The 22,118-nt window shown below is 40.5% G+C and overlaps 1 protein-coding gene across 1 annotated transcript in view; it reads right to left on the minus strand.

Moving 5' to 3' along the window:
• The window catches only part of LOC126469758 (talin-1), a 204,141-nt gene that overhangs the window by 14,851 nt on the left and 167,172 nt on the right, over window positions 1-22,118 (minus strand). Inside the window, exon 43 of the mRNA XM_050096984.1 lies at window positions 18,556-18,801. Within this exon, the coding sequence (XP_049952941.1) occupies window positions 18,556-18,801 (246 nt within the window). The remainder of the gene's footprint in view (window positions 1-18,555; window positions 18,802-22,118) is intronic.

Below are 22,118 nucleotides of genomic sequence, written 5' to 3' on the forward strand. Positions count from 1 at the left end.
CTAATGTTGATTCTGACCATTAACTTGTAATAGCAAAAATCAGGAGTCGAATGTCTAAGGCAAGGAAAATTTCATATTGATAAACTCCAGGAGCCTGAGTCTACTTGAAGATTCTCTGACTTACTGAAGGAAGACCTGGTGCACTTCTCTGACAGTGATAGTATCGAGAAAATATGGAAGACCCTAGCTGCTGACAAAGGTCTAGGAAGAGTAGATTGGACCTTACACAATGGCTGCTTTGATGAATAGTGGCACTAGTAATAAGAATTAAAAATGAAGGCTACAGGAGAATGCAACAAGTAAACCATACCTAAAGATCTGTGAAAGATTATATAAGAACAAGAAGAGAAGAAAAGAGACTGCACGAAAAGAAAGAGAGCGCATGAAAGGAAAGAACTCAAAGAAATGGAACACGTTAGAGGGATGAATTAAGTGAGAGCTTTTTACCAGACGATAAATAAAAGCTGGAAGGATTTCCAGCCAAGGACTAATTTATATAGAAATACAGATGGTTCAATTTTGAGTAGTGATGAAGCAATATGTAGAAAACGGGCTCAACACTTTGATGAACTGTTGAATGATGGTACACTGAGAACCACGGAATCTTACCCTCCTCAAATACACTCCTGGAAATGGAAAAAAGAACACATTGACACCGGTGTGTCAGACCCACCATACTTGCTCCGGACACTGCGAGAGGGCTGTACAAGCAATGATCACACGCACGGCACAGCGGACACACCAGGAACCGCGGTGTTGGCCGTCGAATGGCGCTAGCTGCGCAGCATTTGTGCACCGCCGCCGTCAGTGTCAGCCAGTTTGCCGTGGCATACGGAGCTCCATCGCAGTCTTTAACACTGGTAGCATGCCGCGACAGCGTGGACGTGAACCGTATGTGCAGTTGACGGACTTTGAGCGAGGGCGTATAGTGGGCATGCGGCAGGCCGGGTGGACGTACCGCCGAATTGCTCAACACGTGGGCGTGAGGTCTCCACAGTACATCGATGTTGTCGCCAGTGGTCGGCGGAAGGTGCATGTGCCCGTTGACCTGGGACCGGACCGCAGCGACGCACGGATGCACGCCAAGACCGTAGGATCCTACGCAGTGCCGTAGGGGACCGCACCGCCACTTCCCAGCAAATTAGGGACACTGTTGCTCCTGGGGTATCGGCGAGGACCATTCGCAACCGTCTCCATGAAGCTGGGCTACGGTCCCGCACACCGTTAGCCCGTCTTCCGCTCACGCCCCAACATCGTGCAGCCCGCCTCCAGTGGTGTCGCGACAAGCGTGAATGGAGGGACAAATGGAGACGTGTCGTCTTCAGCGATGAGAGTCGCTTCTGCCTTGGTGCCAATGATGGTCGTATGCGTGTTTGGCGCCGTGCAGGTGAGCGCCACAATCAGGACTGCATACGACCGAGGCACACAGGGCCAACACCCGGCATCATGGTGTGGGGAGCGATCTCCTACACTGGCCGTACACCACTGGTGATCGTCGAGGGGACACTGAATAGTGCACGGTACATCCAAACCGTCATCGAACCCATCGTTCTACCATTCCTAGACCGGCAAGGGAACTTGCTGTTCCAACAGGACAATGCACGTCCGCATGTATCCCGTGCCACCCAACGTGCTCTAGAAGGTGTAAGTCAACTACCCTGGCCAGCAAGATCTCCGGATCTGTCCCCCATTGAGCATGTTTGGGACTGGATGAAGCGTCGTCTCACGCGGTCTGCACGTCCAGCACGAACGCTGGTCCAACTGAGGTGCCAGGTGGAAATGGCATGGCAAGCCGTTCCACAGGACTACATCCAGCATCTCTACGATCGTCTCCATGGGAGAATAGCAGCCTGCATTGCTGCGAAAGGTGGATATACACTGTACTAGTGCCGACATTGTGCATGCTCTGTTGCCTGTGTCTATGTGCCTGTGGTTCTGTCAGTGTGATCATGTGATGTATCTGACCCCAGGAATGTGTCAATAAAGTTTCCCCTTCCTGGGACAATGAATTCACGGTGTTCTTATTTCAATTTCCAGGAGTGTAGAAGGACCTCTGAAAAAGAGGAACCAGTACTGGAAAAAGAGGAACCAGTACCAACTGTTGACGAAATGGAAGCAGATATCAAGAAGCTGAAGAACAATAAGGCCCCAGTATTGCATCTAATAATAGCAGAAATCATTAAAAATGAAAGAAAAGAGTTTGTCAGCATGTTTGTAATTAAGATTTGATAGAAGAAAGTACTCCTGAAGACTGGAAAATAAGTGCCATATTCCCAACACAAAAGAAAGGTGATAGTATAATGTGCTGAAACTACAGGAGAATTTGCCTATTACCTACAGTATATGAAACATTCTCCAACAAGTGAACATCTACTATTGATCAGACCTCCGCAATATGGCAGATACTAGAAAGAGCTATGAGGATTGGATGAAGCACTGGCATAAGTGTACAATATCTAAAGGGGGCTACTTTATATTAGATGACATTAAATGTACATGAATAAATAAAATTATCTGCATGAATAATAAAACTATCTGCAAAAAAAGAAAATTCCTACAAGTTTCTGAACACCCCTTGTACACAATAACTCTACCAGTATTTATTTGTAGTGTGACGTGTATGAATTCATATCATTTAAATAAACGATTAGTGATTTGAATTACTGCAATATAATTTTTCATGAAGATTTAATTTATTTGCATCTATGTCTTGTTTACACACAAACATTTATTCTTGCGCCTTTTATAACCAAATCCCAAATATAAGATAATTTTACTGACGTCTCTTCTCCAGCCTTGGAGTACAATTCTGTGTGGTTGAGAGATGAGATTCCTCTGCACTGTTCACAGTGTTACAGAAACTTCTGCCAAATAGGACATTTGTCCATATCATCAATATAATAAATACGAATATCTCTTCTTTTGCTTTTATGCAATATGTGGTCAAATTGCACTACTCTCAGCACTGTGGCACTGCTCGTGGTTTTCACAATATCAATTTGCTCTTGCCTCCTCCTTGTAACCAATAAATTTAAGGACATTAACAATTTGTTATCCCAGTTGCCTGCAAAGACTTTTCCAAAACCACTTTCCATGCTTGTAGTGCCAGGTAACATAGCACACTATTCTGAACTGGAATGTCGGCACAGAGAATCACATGACCAAGTTAGTTTCCATTACAGCAACAACAGTTCGCTTTTTCTAATAATATATGAAACTACGAACAGCTGAAAGCAAGGGGAAACTACAGCCGTAATTTTTCCCAAGGGTATGCAGCTCTATGGTATGGTTAAATGATGATGGCGTCCTCTTTGGTAAAATATTCCGGAGGCAAAATAGTCCTCAATTTGTATCTCTGGGCGAGGACTACTCAGGAGGGCATCGTTATCAGGAGAAACAAAACTGGATCGGAGCATGGAATGTCAGATCCCTTAATCGAGCAGGTTGAGTAGAATATTTGAAAAGGGAAATGGATGGGTTAACCTTAGATACAGTGGGAATTAGTGAAGTTCGGTGGCAGGAGGAACAAGACTTCTGGTCAGGTGAATACAGGGATATAAATACAAAATCAAATAACGATAATGCAGGAGTAGGTTTAATAATGGATAAAACAAATAGGAACGCAGATAAGCTACTACAAATAGCACAGTGAATGCCTCATTGTAGCCAAGATAGATATGAAGCCCATGCCTACCACTGTAGTACAAGTTTATATTCCAATTAGCTCCGCAGATGATGAAGAGATTGAAAAAATGTATGGTGCGATAAAAGAAATTATTCAAATGATTAAGGGAGATGAAAATTTAATAGTCATGGGGGAATGGAATTTGATTGTAGGAAAAGGAAGAGAAGGGAAAATAATACGTGAATATGGACTGGGGTAAGGAATGAAAGAGGAAGTCGCCTGGTACAATTTTGCACAGAGCTTAAGTTAAATACAGCTAACACTTGGTTTAAAAATCATGAAAGAAGGTTGTATAGTAGAAGAGGCCTGGAGGCACTGGAAGGTTTCAGATGGGTTATACACCGTATTTACTCAAATCTAAGCCGCACTCGAATCTAAGCCGCACCTGAAAAATGAGACTCGAAATCAAGGAAAAAACTTTTCCCGAATCTAAGCCGCAGCTGAAATTTGAGACCCGAAATTCAAGGGGAGAGAAAAGTTTTAGGCCACACCTCCAAATCGAAACAAATTTAGTCCATTGTAATATGAGACACAATTTAGGTCGAATGAATGACGATACAGTACAGTAGTTTGGTTCGAGTCTTAAGCTTAGCAGTTAAGCTTTACCAGGTAGCCACTGCTATGCGTCAGGCGCTCCGTCCGTATTTATATGGCTACCCTTCCTTTTTCACATGCTTCGTCGGGTTTGAATAGATTGCTTATTTTTCTTTGATCTGATAAGTGCCGTTTTCTTTGTTATAGGTGTTTATGTCACTCTAAACTGAAAATGCATTATTGTACTGTGTCATGCATTGTCTGTCGCATTCTGATACTGTGTTACGAACTGTCGCCGCTCGCGGTATGGCTTGCTTTTGTACGCGCTACCGCCGCTTACAATAAAAAAAAGAGAGGAATTGTCTCATTAGCGAAACAATGGCAAGAGACTGCAATTTGTGGTTACTTACACTGCTGCTTTCTTTGATAATGATCAAGAACCAAATAATAGACTGTGAATGATAGAAGATGTTCTGAATGACAGTTTAGCTAAAATTTTTCTCCATTTGAAAATCTTTGCTGACGCCTCTTTTGTACATTACATTCTGCACAGAAATAAGAGTCACCTTAGATTTAAAAATTTAGTCATTTGCCGTGCTTCATTTCTGACTGTATCACTATTAAGCATAAAAATAATACGAATATAAACATGACATGATATGTATATTCTTCCGCGTTTGCTGTTGTCTCACACTAGTTTCGTAGTTTATTAGGCAGACAGGACTTAAATGAAATAGCAGCGAACACGAAAGAATACATGGCAAAATGTTTATATTGGTATTATTCTTTTGGTGAAGAGAATACTGCATGTGATTCACAGTTCATAAAAGTTCCTATTAACAACCATCTCTTCTCACAGGTAGGAAAAAATTCAGAACGTAGAGTTGGCCATATTCACAAACATCCCAAACAGTCTTTCCAGTCGGATTTTCATAGTACATTGAAATGCTGCTACATTCGAAGATGAACAATATGGATTTTGTATTTACTTCGTTGGATAATGTATGAAAATGCAGTAGTCAAAACTCGATGCGGAGAAAAAAGCTCGTCCTCCACCTTTTTTTTTTAATTTATTTACTGACACAGAGGTTTTGGCGCCAGTATTTATCTTCGTGCCTGCAAAGCATGCCTATGTAGCGCTACGTACATTCGACGGCAGAGGTTAGTTATGGCGGCACCTACCAACATTTTTCAGAACTTCCGCTTACTTTGCACTCGATTCTAAGCCGCAGGCGGTTTTCTGGATTACAAAAACCGGAAAAAAAGTGCGGCTTAGATTCGAGTAAATACGGTAATGGTAACAGAGATTTATGAACCAGGTTTTAAATTGTAAGACATTTCCAGGGGCAGATGTGGACTCTGACCACAATTTATTGGTTATGAACTGTATACTAAAACTGAAGAAACTGCAAAAATGTAGGAATTTAAGGAGATGGGACCTGGAAAAGCTAAATGAACCAGAGGTTTCAGAGAGTTTCAGGGAAAGCATTAGGGAACAGTTGACACGAACAGGGGAAAGAAACAAAGCAGAAAAAGAATGGGTAGCTTTGAGAGATGAAATAGTGAAGGCAGCAGGGGACCAAATAGGTAAAAAGACAAGGGCTAGTAGAAACCCTTGAGTAACAGAAGAGATATTGTATTTAATTGATGAAAGGAGAAGATATAAAAATGCAGTAAATGAAGCAAGCGAAAAGGACTATGAACGTCTCAAAAATGAGATTGACAGGATGTGCAAAACGGATAAGCAGGGCTGGCCAGAGGAAAAATGTAATGATGTAGAAGCATGTATCATTAGGGGTAATATAGATACTGCCGACAGAAAAATTAAAGAAACATTTTGGAGAAAAGAGAACCACCTGTACGGATATCAAGAGCTCAGATGGAAAACCAGTCCTAAGCAAACAAGGGAAAGCGGAAAGACTGAAGGAGTATATAGAGGGCCTATACAAGAGCAATGTACTTCAGGGCAATATTACGGAAATGGAAGTGGACATGGATGAAGATGAAATGGGAGATATGACATTGCATGAAAAATTTGACGGAGCTCTGAAAGACCCACGACAAAACAAGGCCCCAGGAGTAGACAACATTCCATTAAAACATCTGATGGTCTTGGGAGAGACAGCCACAGGAAAACTCTTCCATCTGGTGAGCAAGATGTATGAGACAGACAAAATACCTTCAGACTTACGAAGAATGTGATAATTCCAATCCCAAAGGAAGCAGGTAATGACAGGTGTGAAAATAATACACTCAATATGCTGGAAAAATTATACATTTAAAGTCAGTGGCAGGCATAAAACGTCATCCAAAATTGTACTGAATGCTTTCTCAGAAAATTATTTTGAACACTTAGTTCATGAGACCACTTGAAGTGGTTGTGAAAGTATACTTGACCTATTAGCAACAAATAATCCAGGACAAATACTGACAAGGGAACCTGACAAGGGAACCTCCCCATCGCACCCCCCTCAGATTTAGTTATAAGTTGGCACAGTGGATAGGCCTTGAAACACTGAACACAGATCAATCGAGAAAACAGGAAGAAGTTGTGTGGAACTATGAAAAAAAATTAGTAAAATATACAAACTGAGTAGTCCATGCGCAAGATAGGCAACATCAAGGAAAATGTGAGCTCAGGAATGCCGTGGTCAGTGAGTAGCTGCGGAACGAGTGGTCCGTGGTTCAAGTCTTCCCTCGACTGAAAATGTTACTTTCTTTATTTTCGCAAAGTTATGATCTGTCTGTTCGTTCATTGACGTCTCTGTTCACTGTAATAAGTTTAGTGTCTGTGTTTTGTGACTGCACCGCAAAACCGTGCGATTAGTAAACGGAAGGACGTGCCTCTCCAATGGGAACCGGAAACATTTGATCGCAAGTTCATAGAGCAACCGATTCCTCCACAGGAAAACACATCTGATATATTCTATACGACACTGGTGAAGGCATGTGCGTCACATGGCAGGAATATGTTGTCGACCCACCTAACTTGTACACTTAGCGAATGGGTAAAAAGATTCTTCTACCTTGTCCGATTTAGGTTTTCTTGTGGATGTGATAATCACTCCCAAAAAAGTGATGAAAACATAAGAGTTTGCCACATAAACTGAAAATAAAAAATTAAACTTTTCACTCGAGGGAAGCCTTGAACCTAGGACCTCTCGTTCCGTAGCTGCTCTCGCTAACCACAGGACCACGGCGTTCCTCGAGTCCCATTGTCCTTGATGTTGCCTATCTTCGCATGGACTACTCAGTTTGTATATTTTACTAATTTTTTTCATAGTTCCACACGACTTCTTCCTGTTTTCTCGATTGATCTGTGTTCAGTTTTTCAAGGCCTATCCACTGTGCCAACTTGTAACTAAATCTGAGGGGGGTGCAATGGGGAGGTTCCCTTGTGAGTGTCGTGACGAATACAGGAATTAGCAATCACAAGGCAGTTAAAAAAAAAAAAAAAAAAAAAAAAAAAAAAGTATTTAAAAAAGCTTATAAAAACGATCTTAACGCCTTTTTAAGAGACAATCTTCACTTCTTCTGATCTGATCCTGCTGTGGAATGATTTCAAAGATATAGTATCAACAGCAACTGAGAGATATATACCACATAAATTAACAAGTGATGATACTGATCCCCCATAGTACACAAAATGGGTCAGATCACTGTTGCAGAAGCAACAAATAAAGCATGTAAAATTTAAAAGAACACAAAATGCCCAAGACTGGCAAAGTTTTGCAAAAGTTCAAAATATAGAGCGCACTTCAATGCAAGATGCGTTTAATATTTTCCACAACGAACTTCTGTCTAAAAATCTGGCAAAAAAAACCCAGAGAGATTCAGGTTGTATAAAGCACACCAGTGGCAAGACGCAATCAATACCTTTACTGCACTATAATAACAATTAAGTCACTAATGACAGTGCCAGTAAAGCAGATTTCTTAAACACCGTTTTCCGAAACTCCTTCACCACAGAAGACAAACTAAATATTCCTGAATTCCAATCAAGAACAACTGCCAAGATGAGAAACCTAGAAGTAGATATCCTTGGTGTAACAAAGCAGCTTAAATCACTTAATAAAGCCAAGGCCTCCAGCCCCGATTGTATACCAGCCAGGTTCCTCTCAGATTGTGCTGATACAATAGCTCCGTATGTAGCAATTATATACAAACGCTCACTCACAGAAAGATCCATACTTAAAGACCGGAAAATTGCTCAAGTCACACCTATACCCAAAAAGAGAAGTAGGAGTAATCCGATGAATTACAGGCCCATATCACTAAAGTCGATTTTCAGTATGGTTTTGGAACATATATTGTATCCCAACATTATGAAGTACCTCAAAGAAAACAATTTATTGACACACAGTCAGCATGGATTCAGAAAATATCGTTCTTGCGAAACACAACTAGCTCTTTATACTCACGAAGTAATGAGTGCTAACGACAGAGGATGTCAAATTGATTCCATATTTTTAGATTTCCAGAAGACTTTCTAACCGTTCTTCACAAGCGTCTTCTAACTAAACTGCATGCCTATGGAATATCGCCTCAGTTCCTGTCATAAAGGTCACAGTTCATAGTAATACATGGAAAGTCATCGAGTAAAACAGAAGTAATATCCAGTGTTATCCAAGGAAGTGTTATAGGTCCTCTATTGTTCCTGATCCATATTAATGACATAGGATACAATCTGAGTAGCCGTCTTAGATTGTTTGCAGATGATGCTGCCATTTACCGTCTTGGAAAGTCATCAGAAAACCAAAAAGAATTGCAAAACGATTTAGATACGATATCTGTATGCTGCAAAAAGTGACAACTGACCCTGAATAAAGAAAAATGTGAAGTTATTCACATGAGAACTAAATGAAATTGGCTAAATTACGATTACGTGATAAGTCGCACAAATCTGAAGGCTGTAAATTAAACTACATACTTAGGAATTAAAATTACAAATAACCTAAATAGGAACAATCACATAGATAATGTTGTGGGTATAGCAAACCAAAGACTGCGATTCATTGGCAGAACAAGAACACTTAGAAGGTGCAACAGGTCTACTAAAGTGACTGCTTACACCATGTTTGTTCACCCTATTCCGGAGTATTGCTGTGCGGTGTGGGATCCGCATCAGGTGGGACTGACAGATGACATCGAAAAAGTACAAAGAAGGGCAGCTGGTTTTGTATTATTCCAAAATAGGGGAGATAGTGCCACTGATATGATATGTGAAATGGAGTGGCAATCATTAAAACGAAGGCATTTTTCGTTGCGACAGGATCTTCTCATGAAATTTCTATCACCACTTTTCTCCTCTGATTGTCAAAACATTCTCTTGGCACCCGCCTACATAGGAAGAAATGATCATTACAATAAAATAAGGGAAATCTGGGCTCCCACACAAAAATTCAAGTGGTTGTTTTTCCTGCATGTCGTTCGAGAGAGAAATGGTAGAGAGACAGCTTGAATGCGGTTCACTGAACCCTCTGCCAGTAGATTTCAGATAAACATGCGAACAGCTTAATGCTCATAGGAACTGGATGCAGGATAACAATTTGAAAAATAAAAGGATGCTCCTTATATCACAAAAACAAACCAGTGGTTTTCCAATAAATATTATAATGACAACAGAATCAAGAATTCTTATCTTATTAAGAAAATATTTGTTGTAACTTTTCTTTAATTTTTTTATTTTTTACTGTGAACTAACTCCCTGGTTCTGGCAGTAGACAAGCAGTTTACTGCTGCTGTGTTTAAGCACTTCACCAGAAAATCTAGAACCAAAATAAATGTGACTAACGCATCAGCTCAAGGTCAGAAGACCCATCACACAATAACATACTATGACAAATAGCTCCTTAATATTGCTAACAAATATTTTTCTCTTATGTCGAAGTAGAAGATAGGCATAAATGTCACAAATTGTATTACGAAGAATTATCATGTAAAGATGGTAACAAAAATTTCTAATTGTGGTATTAACAAAGTAAGAAAATTGTTAATTTAGGAAATTTCTGTAGTAACAATTTGGTACTGCTGTAGATATTTTCAGTTTTAATTGAAGTATTATAAAGTGAGGAGTCTGGAATACTACGGAGACACGATATTTACAAGTAAAAGGACACTTCTTGAATATATTTCCCAGTTTTACACAAGTTACACCAGCAATGAATACATTAATCCACAAGGAGGTGTTAAAAATTTGGGCAACAAATAAAATAACGATCATACTAACGGATACAGTGCACAATATACTCTTTCACTGCATGTGCTGGAACGCAGTTGATGGGAACAAGTGTAAACCTAATAAATAACAGCCTCCCAACTGAGGTTATATTGTGCTATTTGTTTGATATTTCTAGAGAAATTTACATACTGCCAGTGCAATGCTTCACATTAACAGAGAAATAGCAAAGAGGAGATGTGGGAGGGAGATTCACAAGCTTGAATAATCCCAACAAGGGTCAGAAAACTGATTAATCTTTAGATGACCATATTTGTGCACACTGGCTTTGAGTATGTTATTCACATTCAAACCAAATGAGCTGTTAGTTTGAGATACATAATTACTAAACAAATCAGTGATTACTGAAAGTACATTTCAGTAAAAATGTGCATTTTTTATGAACAGGCTGTTGCTGCTATTGTGATCTTTCAGTCTGAAGAATGGTTTGCCGCACCTCTTCATGGTAGTCTACCATGCACAAGCTGCTTCATCTTTGAACAACTACTGCAACCTAAATACATGTGAACCTTCTTACTGTAGTTAAGCCTTGATCTCCTCCTAAAATTTTTACCGTGCACACTTCCCTCCACTATCAAATTGACAATTTATTAATGCCTCAGGACGTATCATTTTCTGGTACCGACCGACACAGGTTTCGAATCCGCGCCACACGACCTGTTCTGAGTGTCTTGCTCGGTTGTCAGTCACTGTTCATGTTCGTCCTTTCCCCTACATCCATTTTGTCTGTTTGCAGGCTGCTTCCGTTCGGTCCCGCCGCGCTTCTGTTCATGGCAACCCCGCGACCAGAACAGTCGTGGTTACAACAATTTGGCGACGAGGTAAATGGCTGTAGTTGTTAGCATGGAGGTGAAGTTGGTCTGTCTTCTGGAGCAACAGCAGCAGCTCATGCAGCAGCAGCAGCAGCAGCTCCAGTTAGACATCTTACAGCAGTCGATGCAGTTGCTAATGAACAAAGTTGATGCAAAGGGCGCACTACCACAACAGCTTCCGAGTCCTCAGGTGCCCAATGCTTTCCCACGTCCGCCGTCGTTCCCCCTTTTAATGATGCTACAGAAGACTGGGAAACATGCTTACATCGGCTGGAACAACATTTCACGGCTTTTCAAGTCACGGATGACTCCTTGCAGTGGTCGTCGTTCTTGTCTTGGGCCTCCCCAGACATGTTCTTTCCTCTCTGCTCGCCTCTCTACTGGAGTTCCACCAGTACCACAAACAGCCTGGTCAATCTCATCGTTCCTGGGTCACGGACTTGCAGGGTCTCAGCCATTGATGCGTTTTTATGTGCACCAATCAGCAGTGTAGTAAGGTTTCATATGTGGACCCCCTGATCCGGAATGTGGTGGTTCAGCTGGCTCCCGATCTCGAGGTATGCAATGCGGCATTGAAACTCGATAACCCCTCCTTGGAAGAGATTCTCCGCATTGCTCACTCATTTGAAATTGCTCAAGCGGCTAACGAGCGTCTCACGGTGTGGCCGCAAGTGGGGCGATCGATGCGTCTCGGCGGGTTCCACCCTCACAATGTCAATGTGGCCCGGCCAACAGAGGCCAGCACCGTCGGGACTCCCCCTGTTCGACATGTCTATGGCATCGGCACCTCCGGTTGCCCCTCGTCGCCGGTTGCGCGGCCCACTTCCATCTTGCCCACAGTGCTTTACCACACATTCTCAAGCTGATTGTCCCCACTGCTGGATAACGTGCCCGCTGTGCGACAAGGAGGGCCACATCCAATCGGTTTGTCGTAGTCGCTCGCCTCGCTCCAGTCTGGCCCCTCCTGGGCCTCAGGATACTGTACATGCTCTGCAAATGGTCGTCCCACTGGATGACCCATCAGCACTGAAGCTTTACCTCACGCTCCGCCTTTTCACTGAGGATGTCCATTTTCAAGTCAACAATGGGGCCACCGTCTCCCTGATTAATATGGCGACATATACCAGCCCGGGCTATCCAGAGTTGTCACCTTCCTCTCGGCGTTTGGTCACCTGCAGAGACAGTTCCAGTCCCCTTCGTGGGCAGTTCGTCGTCCAGGTGACGTACAAATGTGTTCCCCACCTCCTTACCCTATTTGTCGTCGACCATACATCGGCTTCAAATATTTTTGGCCTTGATGCCTTTCAACTGTTTGGCTTTTCAATTTCAGATTATGTTAAGGTCGTTTCCACGGCTGTTCCTTTTCAGGACTTGGATGATATGTGCTCAGGTTTTGCATCGTCATTTGCAACCGATCTCGGATGTGCTTCAGATTTTCAGGCACACATCACACTTCGGACGGATGTGCAGTCTCGCTTTTTCCGGGCCTGATCCCTTCCGGTGGCTTACAGCCGGCAGTCAAGCAGGAACTTGATTGGCTCCAGGCTGCTGGCGTTCTGGAGCCTGTGACATACAGTGCCTGGGTGACACCATTGGTGGTCCTACGGAAACCCAATGGGTCCCTTCAGCTGTGTGGCGACTTCGGCACTACTGTCAATGCTCAGTCCCTCGTAGACACTTACCCCATTCCCCAACAGGAAGACCTTCTTGCCAAGCTTGCCAGGGGAGAGTACTTTCCAGAGATCGACCTGCCTGAGGCATATCACCAGTTACCCTTGGATGCCAATTCCCAGAACATCTTGGTTACCAATACGCCTTTCGGATTGTACAAGTACCTTCCATTTGGTGTCTCTTCGGCACTGGCCATTTTCCAGCAGTTTCTAGAGCAGCTTACACAGCCTATCCCCACCTGCGTGAATTATCTGGATGACATCTTGGTCACTGGGCATTCCCCCTAGGAACATTTGCAAAACCACAGCACCTTATTTCACGCTCTGCAATCAGCAGGTTTACACTATCGGCTGGACAAGTGTGAGGGCCCCATGGTGGAGCACGTGGTCCCAGCAGCCAATAGCAATGTACTCTATCATGTATTTAAGCGCCTGCCCCTCACTCAGTGAGGCAGTCTGATATTCGCGCGAGTCTCTCGATATCTCGCCTACAGACAGCATGTTTACTTTGCTTATTTCCGTGTATGAGTGGACGTTGTTGATTTCTTGAGGGTTTCACTTGTGACCCCATTGCTTCTTGCGTGGTGTTGTTATGAGTGTCTTGCTTAGTTGTCAGTCGTCGTTCGTGTCTGTCCTTTCCCGTTTGTCCATTTCGTTTGTTTGCGGGCCGCTCCCGTTCGGTCCCGCTGCACTTTCGTTCACGGCAACCCCGCGACCGTTCCAGTCACGGTCACAACACATTTAATCTTCAGCAATCATCTGTAGCACCGCATTTCAAAAGTTTCTATTCCTTTCTACAATCCTGTATTGTTTCCTTCTATCTAAACCTTTCTCCAGAACCCAAACTGGTCTTTCCCAAGGGGGGGGTGGAGGGGATGGCTTATAGCAGTTTTTCCATTCTCATGTATAAACTTCACATCTGTATTTTTCAACCACTATTTATTAAACTAATGGTTGGGTAATATTTAAACTTGATGGCACCTGCCTTGTTTGGAACTGGAATTATCACAGTCTTCTGCAAGTCTGAGGGTATTTCATCTGTTGCCAGGTATAATGGTTCTGTCATACATTCTCCTAAGGATCTCAATAATTCTGAGGGAATGTCATCTACTCCAGGTGCCTGGTTTCCATTTAGGTCTTTCAGGTCAAATTCTTCTCACTTAATCATCTAGTTCCTATTCCTTTTTCATAATACTGTCTTCAAATCATTACCATTACATAGTCCTCCTATGGAGTCCTTCCAACTTTCACTCTTCCCTTCTTTGCTTTGTACTGTTTTACCTCGTGACATTCATACAGCTGATTCTCTTTTCATCATAGGTTTCTTTAATTTTCCCATATGCATCATCTGTCTTTCATACACTCATGCATGCTTCTACAGCTTTGCATTTGCCCACTAGCCACTCCCACTTTGCCATTTTACACTTCTTATCAATCTCAGTTTTAGACGTCTATATTCCCTCTTGCATAATCTGCTGCATTTTTACACTTTTTGCTTTTGTCAATTAAATTCCATGTCTCTAATGTTACCTAAGGATTTCTACTGGGTCTTGTCTTTTTACCTTATATGATCCTCTGCTACCTTCACCGTTTCATCTCTCAAAGCTATTCATTTGTCTTCTACTGTATTCCTTTCCCTTGTTTCAGTTACTCATTGCCTAATTCCCTTTAAAACTCTCAATAACCAGTGGTTCTTGCAAGTTATTCAGGTCCCACCTCCTTAATTTCCTACCTCTCTGCTATTATGTCAGTTTTATTCTGTAGTTCACAACCACTGAATTACGGTGAAAGTCCACAACTGCCCCCCAAAAAATTTTGCAGTATAAAATCTGGTTTTGTGATCTTTGTCTTATCATTATATAATATAAGCGAAACCTTCTGGTGTCTCTAGGTGTCTTCCATATAGAACCTTCTTTCATGACCAAGTGTCGGTAGTGAATAAATTGTGTTGTGGGCAAATATTCTACTAAGTGGTTTCCCCATTCATCCTTTACCCAAGCTTTTTCTACTGTTTGTCCTTCTCTTCCTTTTCTTCATACTAAATTTTAGTCTCCCATCAGAATTAAATTCTTGTCTCACTTAATTATTTTTACCTCATCATATGGTCTTTCAATCTCTTCATTTTCTGCAGCTCTAGTAAGCATACAAATTTGTACTACTGTGGTGAGTAATGGCTTTGTGTCCATCTTGGTTATCATAATGCATTCACTATGCTGTACATAGTACATTTTTATTCATTATTAGACATAACCCTTCCTACATTAACCCTATTTGATTTTGTATCAATACCCCTGTACTCACCTGACAAGAAGTCCTGTTCTTCCTGGCATTGAAACTCATTAGTCCCGCTGTGTCCACATTCGACCCATCCACTTCTCTTTTTAAATTCTGTAATCTACCTAACAGATTAAGTGAGCAAACATTCTACATTCCAACTTGTAGAAAGCCAGATTCGTTTTTCCCAATGACAACATCCTTCTGAGCATTCTGCTCCAGGAACTGAACAGACTATGTAAGTAAGATGATTTTCCCTATATGAACTCATGACTTGAAGTTGGCAGTTCCAAATGGAGTTACATACAAGAGGAGGCTAAATGAGAAAGTAACTTGACAATACATTAAGCTTATGCAACAATTCTCTTTTTCACTGCAGAAGTTTAAACCAAGTAAAACTTTTCCTGGAAAAAATTCATATCTCTGTTGCTACTACGCAGTCTAAAGTTATTTACCAACATGCTCTTTTTCCTAGCCAGAACATCCATCCATCCATCCATCCAATTACCTTAATTACCATAAGATGAGGTTTTACCAAATTTTTAATTAGAGAAAAGAAGTGTCACCTTACATTTGCAGTAATGCTTTGGTTGCTGAGGTCAACATTTTTACATCGTGTAATAGCTTAATGTAAGTTCACAGATGAAGTTTTGATAGCTGAGATCAAATGCAGATATACTTTGATGATTTCAAAAAGATGTGAGAGTGTGTGGTGGCACTAACATGGGTGAATATGAGGGAAGTAGTGGGGAGTGGGCAGCAAATTTCATCGTGCTGCCAACCACACGAAATTGCATTTTATGAACATCTACCATGTTTAACCTGCTGTTTACCTGAATCTAAATATAGTCTGCACTGAACTAAAAATATAAATTTCTATAGGAGAGAAACTATTCTAACACACATATGTTCACACGGAATACCCAAAATATGTCATAATAAATGAAACATGAGGTTCCAACACCACCACTAATGCAGCTACTATTTGACAGCACTGTCGGTTTTCAAAATGGCAATAAATGACAAAAAACACTGTTAGCCTGAAGTGATCCAGATTCTGTCGAATCAGTGCCAAGAGGCCGAGAGGATAACATACTGTTGTTATTCAATTTGCTTAATGATGTAAGAACAGTAAATTGTAATGATCAATAATGGATGTTAATCACAGCTGTGGCTCTGTTGAGAAATGTAGATCTAGGGGTTTACAGTTAATAATTGGTTCACACAGATAATACAAAACTAATTTTATGCTAATGGTTATTCATGACACAAAGACCACAAACAACTGTGCAGCAGGAAGACAATTAGATATTACAGAAGCAAATGTTCATAGGTGGTGTCAGATGAATCATGAATTACTGTATATACACGAATAATCCATATATACTTTCTCCTGAATTTAAGGATGAAAAACTGAGGTGCACATATTAATTGTAATTATGCTCCAGTTCCTGTCATATTACAGCGTTGTTGCAGCCTCAGTCTGTGGCGTGTAAGTAGTACATTAGAAGTTAAGTATTAACCACTTGTTAATTATGGCTAGAAGTTCTCATTATCACTCACACACAGCTAAAGGAAAACTGAAAATAGCTGAAGAAGCAGAGAACACTGGAAACTGAGCAGTGGGAAGAAACTCTGATGTTAGCAAGGATTGTATTCATGAATGGCGAAAAAACAAAATGCAGCTTCAAGAAACAAACAGAAATTGCCAGGCATTTCATGGCCACAAAGCGAAGCATCTTGACCTTTAAAAAAAAAAGAGGCTTTGTGATAATGAAGTTGAGAAACAACAATATGGATGTACAGTGACTAGTGAAATGTGGCAACTCAAAGCACTGGATTTGCCAAACAACTAGGCATCACCAGTTTCAAAGCTAGCAGAGGCTAGCTATCAAGAATTTTCAATCGAAATGGATTAGGGTTCCAGAGGAAACTATAATCACTCAATGGCTTCCAGGCAATTATGAGGAAAAAGTAGTGGATTTTCATCGCTACATGATAAATTTGCACTACAAACATTCCTATATACTATCGCAAATTATTAACACAGATCAAACGCCAGTCTATTTTGAGATGTTGCTTGACAACACTTTGAAGAGGAAGGAGGACTCCAGCATCACGATACGAACTGGTGGCAATTAAAAGCAAAGGCATACAGTGATGATGTGTGTAACTGGCGATGGACAAAAGCTATCACCGAATGTGATATTTAAAAGGGAAACTATTCCAAAAATGTCAGTAAAAGGCAATTGCTGAGAGCGAACCTGAATGGATGGATGGATGGATGGATGGACAATGACCTTGTGGTTGTCAAAATTTTGGCAACATTACCCTGGTGCATTACTGAATTTACATAAGGTGTTGGTCCCAGACAGTTTCCGCAGACATAGAACTAGAGAAGTGCGAGACAAGTTACAAAAAGGGAAAACTGACTTGGCTATTATTCCTGCAGGCCTAACATCTGTCCTGCAACCACTAGATGTGTGTATATATCGGCCATTTTAGGTTGCACTTAAATAGTGATACACACAATGTATGGCTGATGGAAACCACACGTTCACACCGAGTGGAAAAACCCAGCAGCCCAATCTGTCCCAGAATTGTGAGTGGGTGAAATATGCATGGGGCTTCATTCAGTTACCATTGAAGGAAAAATCCTTCGAAAAAGGTTGTATCACAAATTCACTAGATGGAAATGAAGACAATGCTCTATGTGAAGATGGCAACGACAGCAATAATTCTCCTGCTACCCCCCCCCCCCCCCCCTCTAATGAACCACGTACTTTTTTAAATAACTTCACTGCTAGCTTCTTTTGAAAATTTTTTTCTAAATTTAAACAAAAATGTCAGTTTCTTTCTTCTAAGAATGGTTCATCCATACGGATACCCAAAAATTAGCTGAAATCTCAAAAATGTTAAATACAACATTCAGCGTCCACAACAGATATTCACATTCCACAGTTTAGACTAATGAAGTCCAACTGTACAGAAGCTGGAACGTAGGAAAACAAGACTTCGCCTCTCCTAGTCATGAATGTGACAAATTAATTGAGACTCAGAAGGAGTCTAACTAAATAAATTTAAGATAATACTTGTTTCATGTCACTGTAACAACAGCAGAATGTTTTTACCAGTTAATTACAAGGATCTAAGAAGCTAAGTTAACCTCTTGGACATAGTCAGTATTATGTCAACCAATAGTCATTTGAAACACAAGAATTCCACTTTTCTCATCTTGTATCGATATAATAATAATGATTTGACTTAAACATAAGATTAATACTCAGAGTTTGTATATGGATTTTCACAAAGAAGTAAATGTTACATATATGGCCCAATTACCTGCAGTCGCTTTGTGCTTTCACTGTCTGGATCAGCCTTCACTTTGCATGCAACAAGTAGCTGTGCTGTTGAAGATGCCACCTGTTTAGCACTCGATATAAGCTTCTCCTCACTTGACATACCCTGAACGAGTGAGTTGGCTGATTCTACTAGACTGTGTGTGGCTGCAGCAACCAGTCGAGCTGCTGAGATAAGGCCTTCTGACCACTGACCGTCGTCAGAGCTAGTCAGAGGTTGCCGACTTACCTGGAAAAAAACCCAGAATTTATTTTTCAACAACTCTTGAACATAACTATTAGCAACCAGTCTGCACTGAACACAATGCGAAAGGGCTATTATACACTTTTTTGTGAATAGCTGCTGCTTGAAAAGAATGTTTTCCACTGATGATTTTATTTTATTTGTAGTTCATTTAAAGTATTTTTGTCTTTGCATATATTTAAAATGGTGAGGCCTACAACAATAAATGAGTGGGGGAAAAGTTAGGAATCACAGACACACAGCAATATGATAAAGAACACACAGCAATATGATAAAGAACACATAGATAGCAACAAATATTTTATTTACATCTAAGAACTTCATTGTATCTTAGCTGCACCACTCACTTTCAAAATTCAATACCTTGTACAATACTATGCCTAGGAGTTCAGAGTACCACAACAGGCAAAAGTGGGACATGACTGCAATTTTGGTCTTTCCTGAAGTATTTGTTAATATGGTGTTACAGCCTGAAATACATCATCTGTAAACATCTACATATTTTAAACAACTACTGTTCAATAGTATCTTTTTCTTTCATGACTCAACAAATAAAAAAACACCCACCGTAAAAAATCCTGAGTGTCGATCAATAAGCACTCAGTGGCTATCCACAGGGAGTGAAACGCATTCAAACAGTGATGTAAAAATTAAAGCTAACAGATGTTTTACAGAAATTTCTTCAGGCCTCAATTTGATGTATTAGTATACAAACTCCCTTGTTTGTAAACAAATTTATAAGTACAACAGTCTTACATTATATATTTCAGGATATAATATTTAACACTAATAGCTGCCCTCTCCCACCTGCATACATGCCCCCCCTACCCCACTTTTTTTTTGTTTTTTTTTACCAAAGCTGCTATGACCTGGTAGATGTTTTCAGTTGCTTGAGTACAGTGCATGGAGGGTTTTCAATAAAATGTAAATACTTTATTGCCACCTGTCAATAGTTCTCTTCCAACTGCACATCTACATTTCATCTGTGGACTGTCTCGTCCTTAAATTACTGTCAAATCAAAAAAAACTATTAACAGTGTTCTATAAACTTGCATACTAATGAGGATCCTCACTCTCTTTCATAAAAATATTCTAAGCATCTGTAACTTTATCCTGCCCTGTAGGATTTATTATTATTATTGTTATTATTAACAATTTATCAATTTCTTTTGTTTTTTCAAAATGTTTCTAGAACCTTTGTGTGTTAGTAGGTTGTTATCAAATGAAGATAGGGTTTAATGTCTCATCAACAACAAGGTCTTTAGAATGCGAGCACAAACTTGGACTGGGTGAGGATGGTATGAAATTGTAAACGTCCTTTTCAAAGAACTTGTTCGAGCATTTGTTGTAAGTGCTTTAGGGAAACCTCTCTCTCTCTCTCTCTCTCTCTCTCTCTCTCTCTCTCTCTCTCTGCTGCTTAACATGTATCCAGTAAGTACTGATTTACAGATATACTGACTGATATTTATATCCTGTATTGTATCACCATGTGGTTTATTTTATTATTGCTATTCTTCAATTTAAACAAACTGATGACTCTGTAAGATGAAATTACTGAAGAAGAAACTTAGGTTATGTTTGGAAAATACTAGACTCGGCAAATGCCATATTGAACCAAATATTTAAGGATTTGTTTGAAGCGATTTAGACAAATGAAAGTATCATAAATAGTCATATGTTATCATCACAATAATAAAAATATTGCAAACTAATTCCACAACATTTCAGAGAAATGCTTAGAAAGCATTTTTGAATATGTATAAGTTCAATGATGGCACACAAAAATTTCCAGAGCTTATGATATACAGGTTGTTTCAAAATGTATATGAGTTTTAAGGGTTTTTAGCATTTACTACATTAAACTTACAATTATAAATAATACATCACATAAAAGAGCAACTCTTACAGTTTCTCTTACACGTCTTCAGTGTGAGCACCATTTGTCACACAGAGTCGAAAGGCAAATTCTTCCCAAACTTTGCTCAGTGTATGTGCATGGAGTAATTTTTGCAAAAATGCTATTTCTTAAGTCTGGTAGATCAGATGGCAGCAAAAGCATATACCATGTTCAATTATGAAGCCCCAGAGATAAAAATGTCATGGTGTCAGATTCTGTGTGAACCTGGAGGTCACGCAAAACAAGCTCTGTCACATGGCAGCTTGCGGCCAGACCAGCGGTCGTATACAACGTTGGTTAACCAATTGCGTATTAGTTATGTCAGTGAGCCGGCACGCCAAATTGCTACCAAATAAAGTTCTGTTGTTCAGCTTCTTCCAATTGAGGAGAAAGGCATAGTTGTAGCGCATAAAGATAAGAAACACCACTTTCAGCTGCTTCACCGAAAAAGAAAGATCCATAAACCTTCAGCTGGGATATGGCACACAAAAATCACTGATTTTAGGTGAGTCTCGTTGCAGCTGTACCACCTCGTGGGGATTTGTTGTTCCCCAGATGCACTCATTATGTGTCTTCACATTTCTGCTTAGGTTAAACGTCGATTCATCACTGAAGACGACATAATACAGAAAATCTTCATCATCAAGCAGCAACATATGTTTTGCAAAGTTGGCACATAAACCATATTCTGTAGACTTTAGAGCTTGTAACAACTGCAAACGATAAGACCATAGTTGTAAATGTCTCCTTAAAGGTCTCCACACAGACTTCGCAACTACCCTTACGAACTGATTTCTTAGGACTAAGCATGAAAGACACTCACTCGTTCAACACGTTCTTCATTCGCTCTTCGTTGTTCCACATTTTTTCCTTTGCACACAGGTATATAGAAACAAAACTGTTTGAGTTACACTTTCATTTGATGTATTATTTATGATTGTAAGTTGAACGTTAAAAATGCTACAAACCGTTAAAACCCGTATATTCATTTTGAAACACCCAGTATTTATGATGTCAAATATCACAGTACTTTGTCTTACTAAAGTCTTGAAGTGTAACCATTTTCAACCAAACATTTGCCATGCATGTAAAGGGGAAGAAAACAGTCAGAGACTACAGGAACGACATGCATTAACAATAATATGTCATAGAGAACACTTTTATGAACTGGACTCAATCATTACAACATGAACTGATTCCTTCTAGCAGTCCTCTTTCACTCAGCAGTTCATTTTCCTGAGCTTCGAGATTCACTACTCTTCATCATCTCTCCCTCTGAACCTCACCCATTCTGCTCCAAAAACTTTCTTTCAGTGCACCCTTGCTGCAGGCAGCCACCCCCCAAACACGTAGTTCTCGTAAGTCTCCCAAATTGCTTCACATACACACGTGTCTTGTGTATTGA

The sequence above is a fragment of the Schistocerca serialis genome, chromosome 3 (genome assembly GCF_023864345.2).
Source record: "Schistocerca serialis cubense isolate TAMUIC-IGC-003099 chromosome 3, iqSchSeri2.2, whole genome shotgun sequence".
NCBI classification, from domain to species: Eukaryota; Metazoa; Arthropoda; class Insecta; order Orthoptera; family Acrididae; genus Schistocerca; species Schistocerca serialis.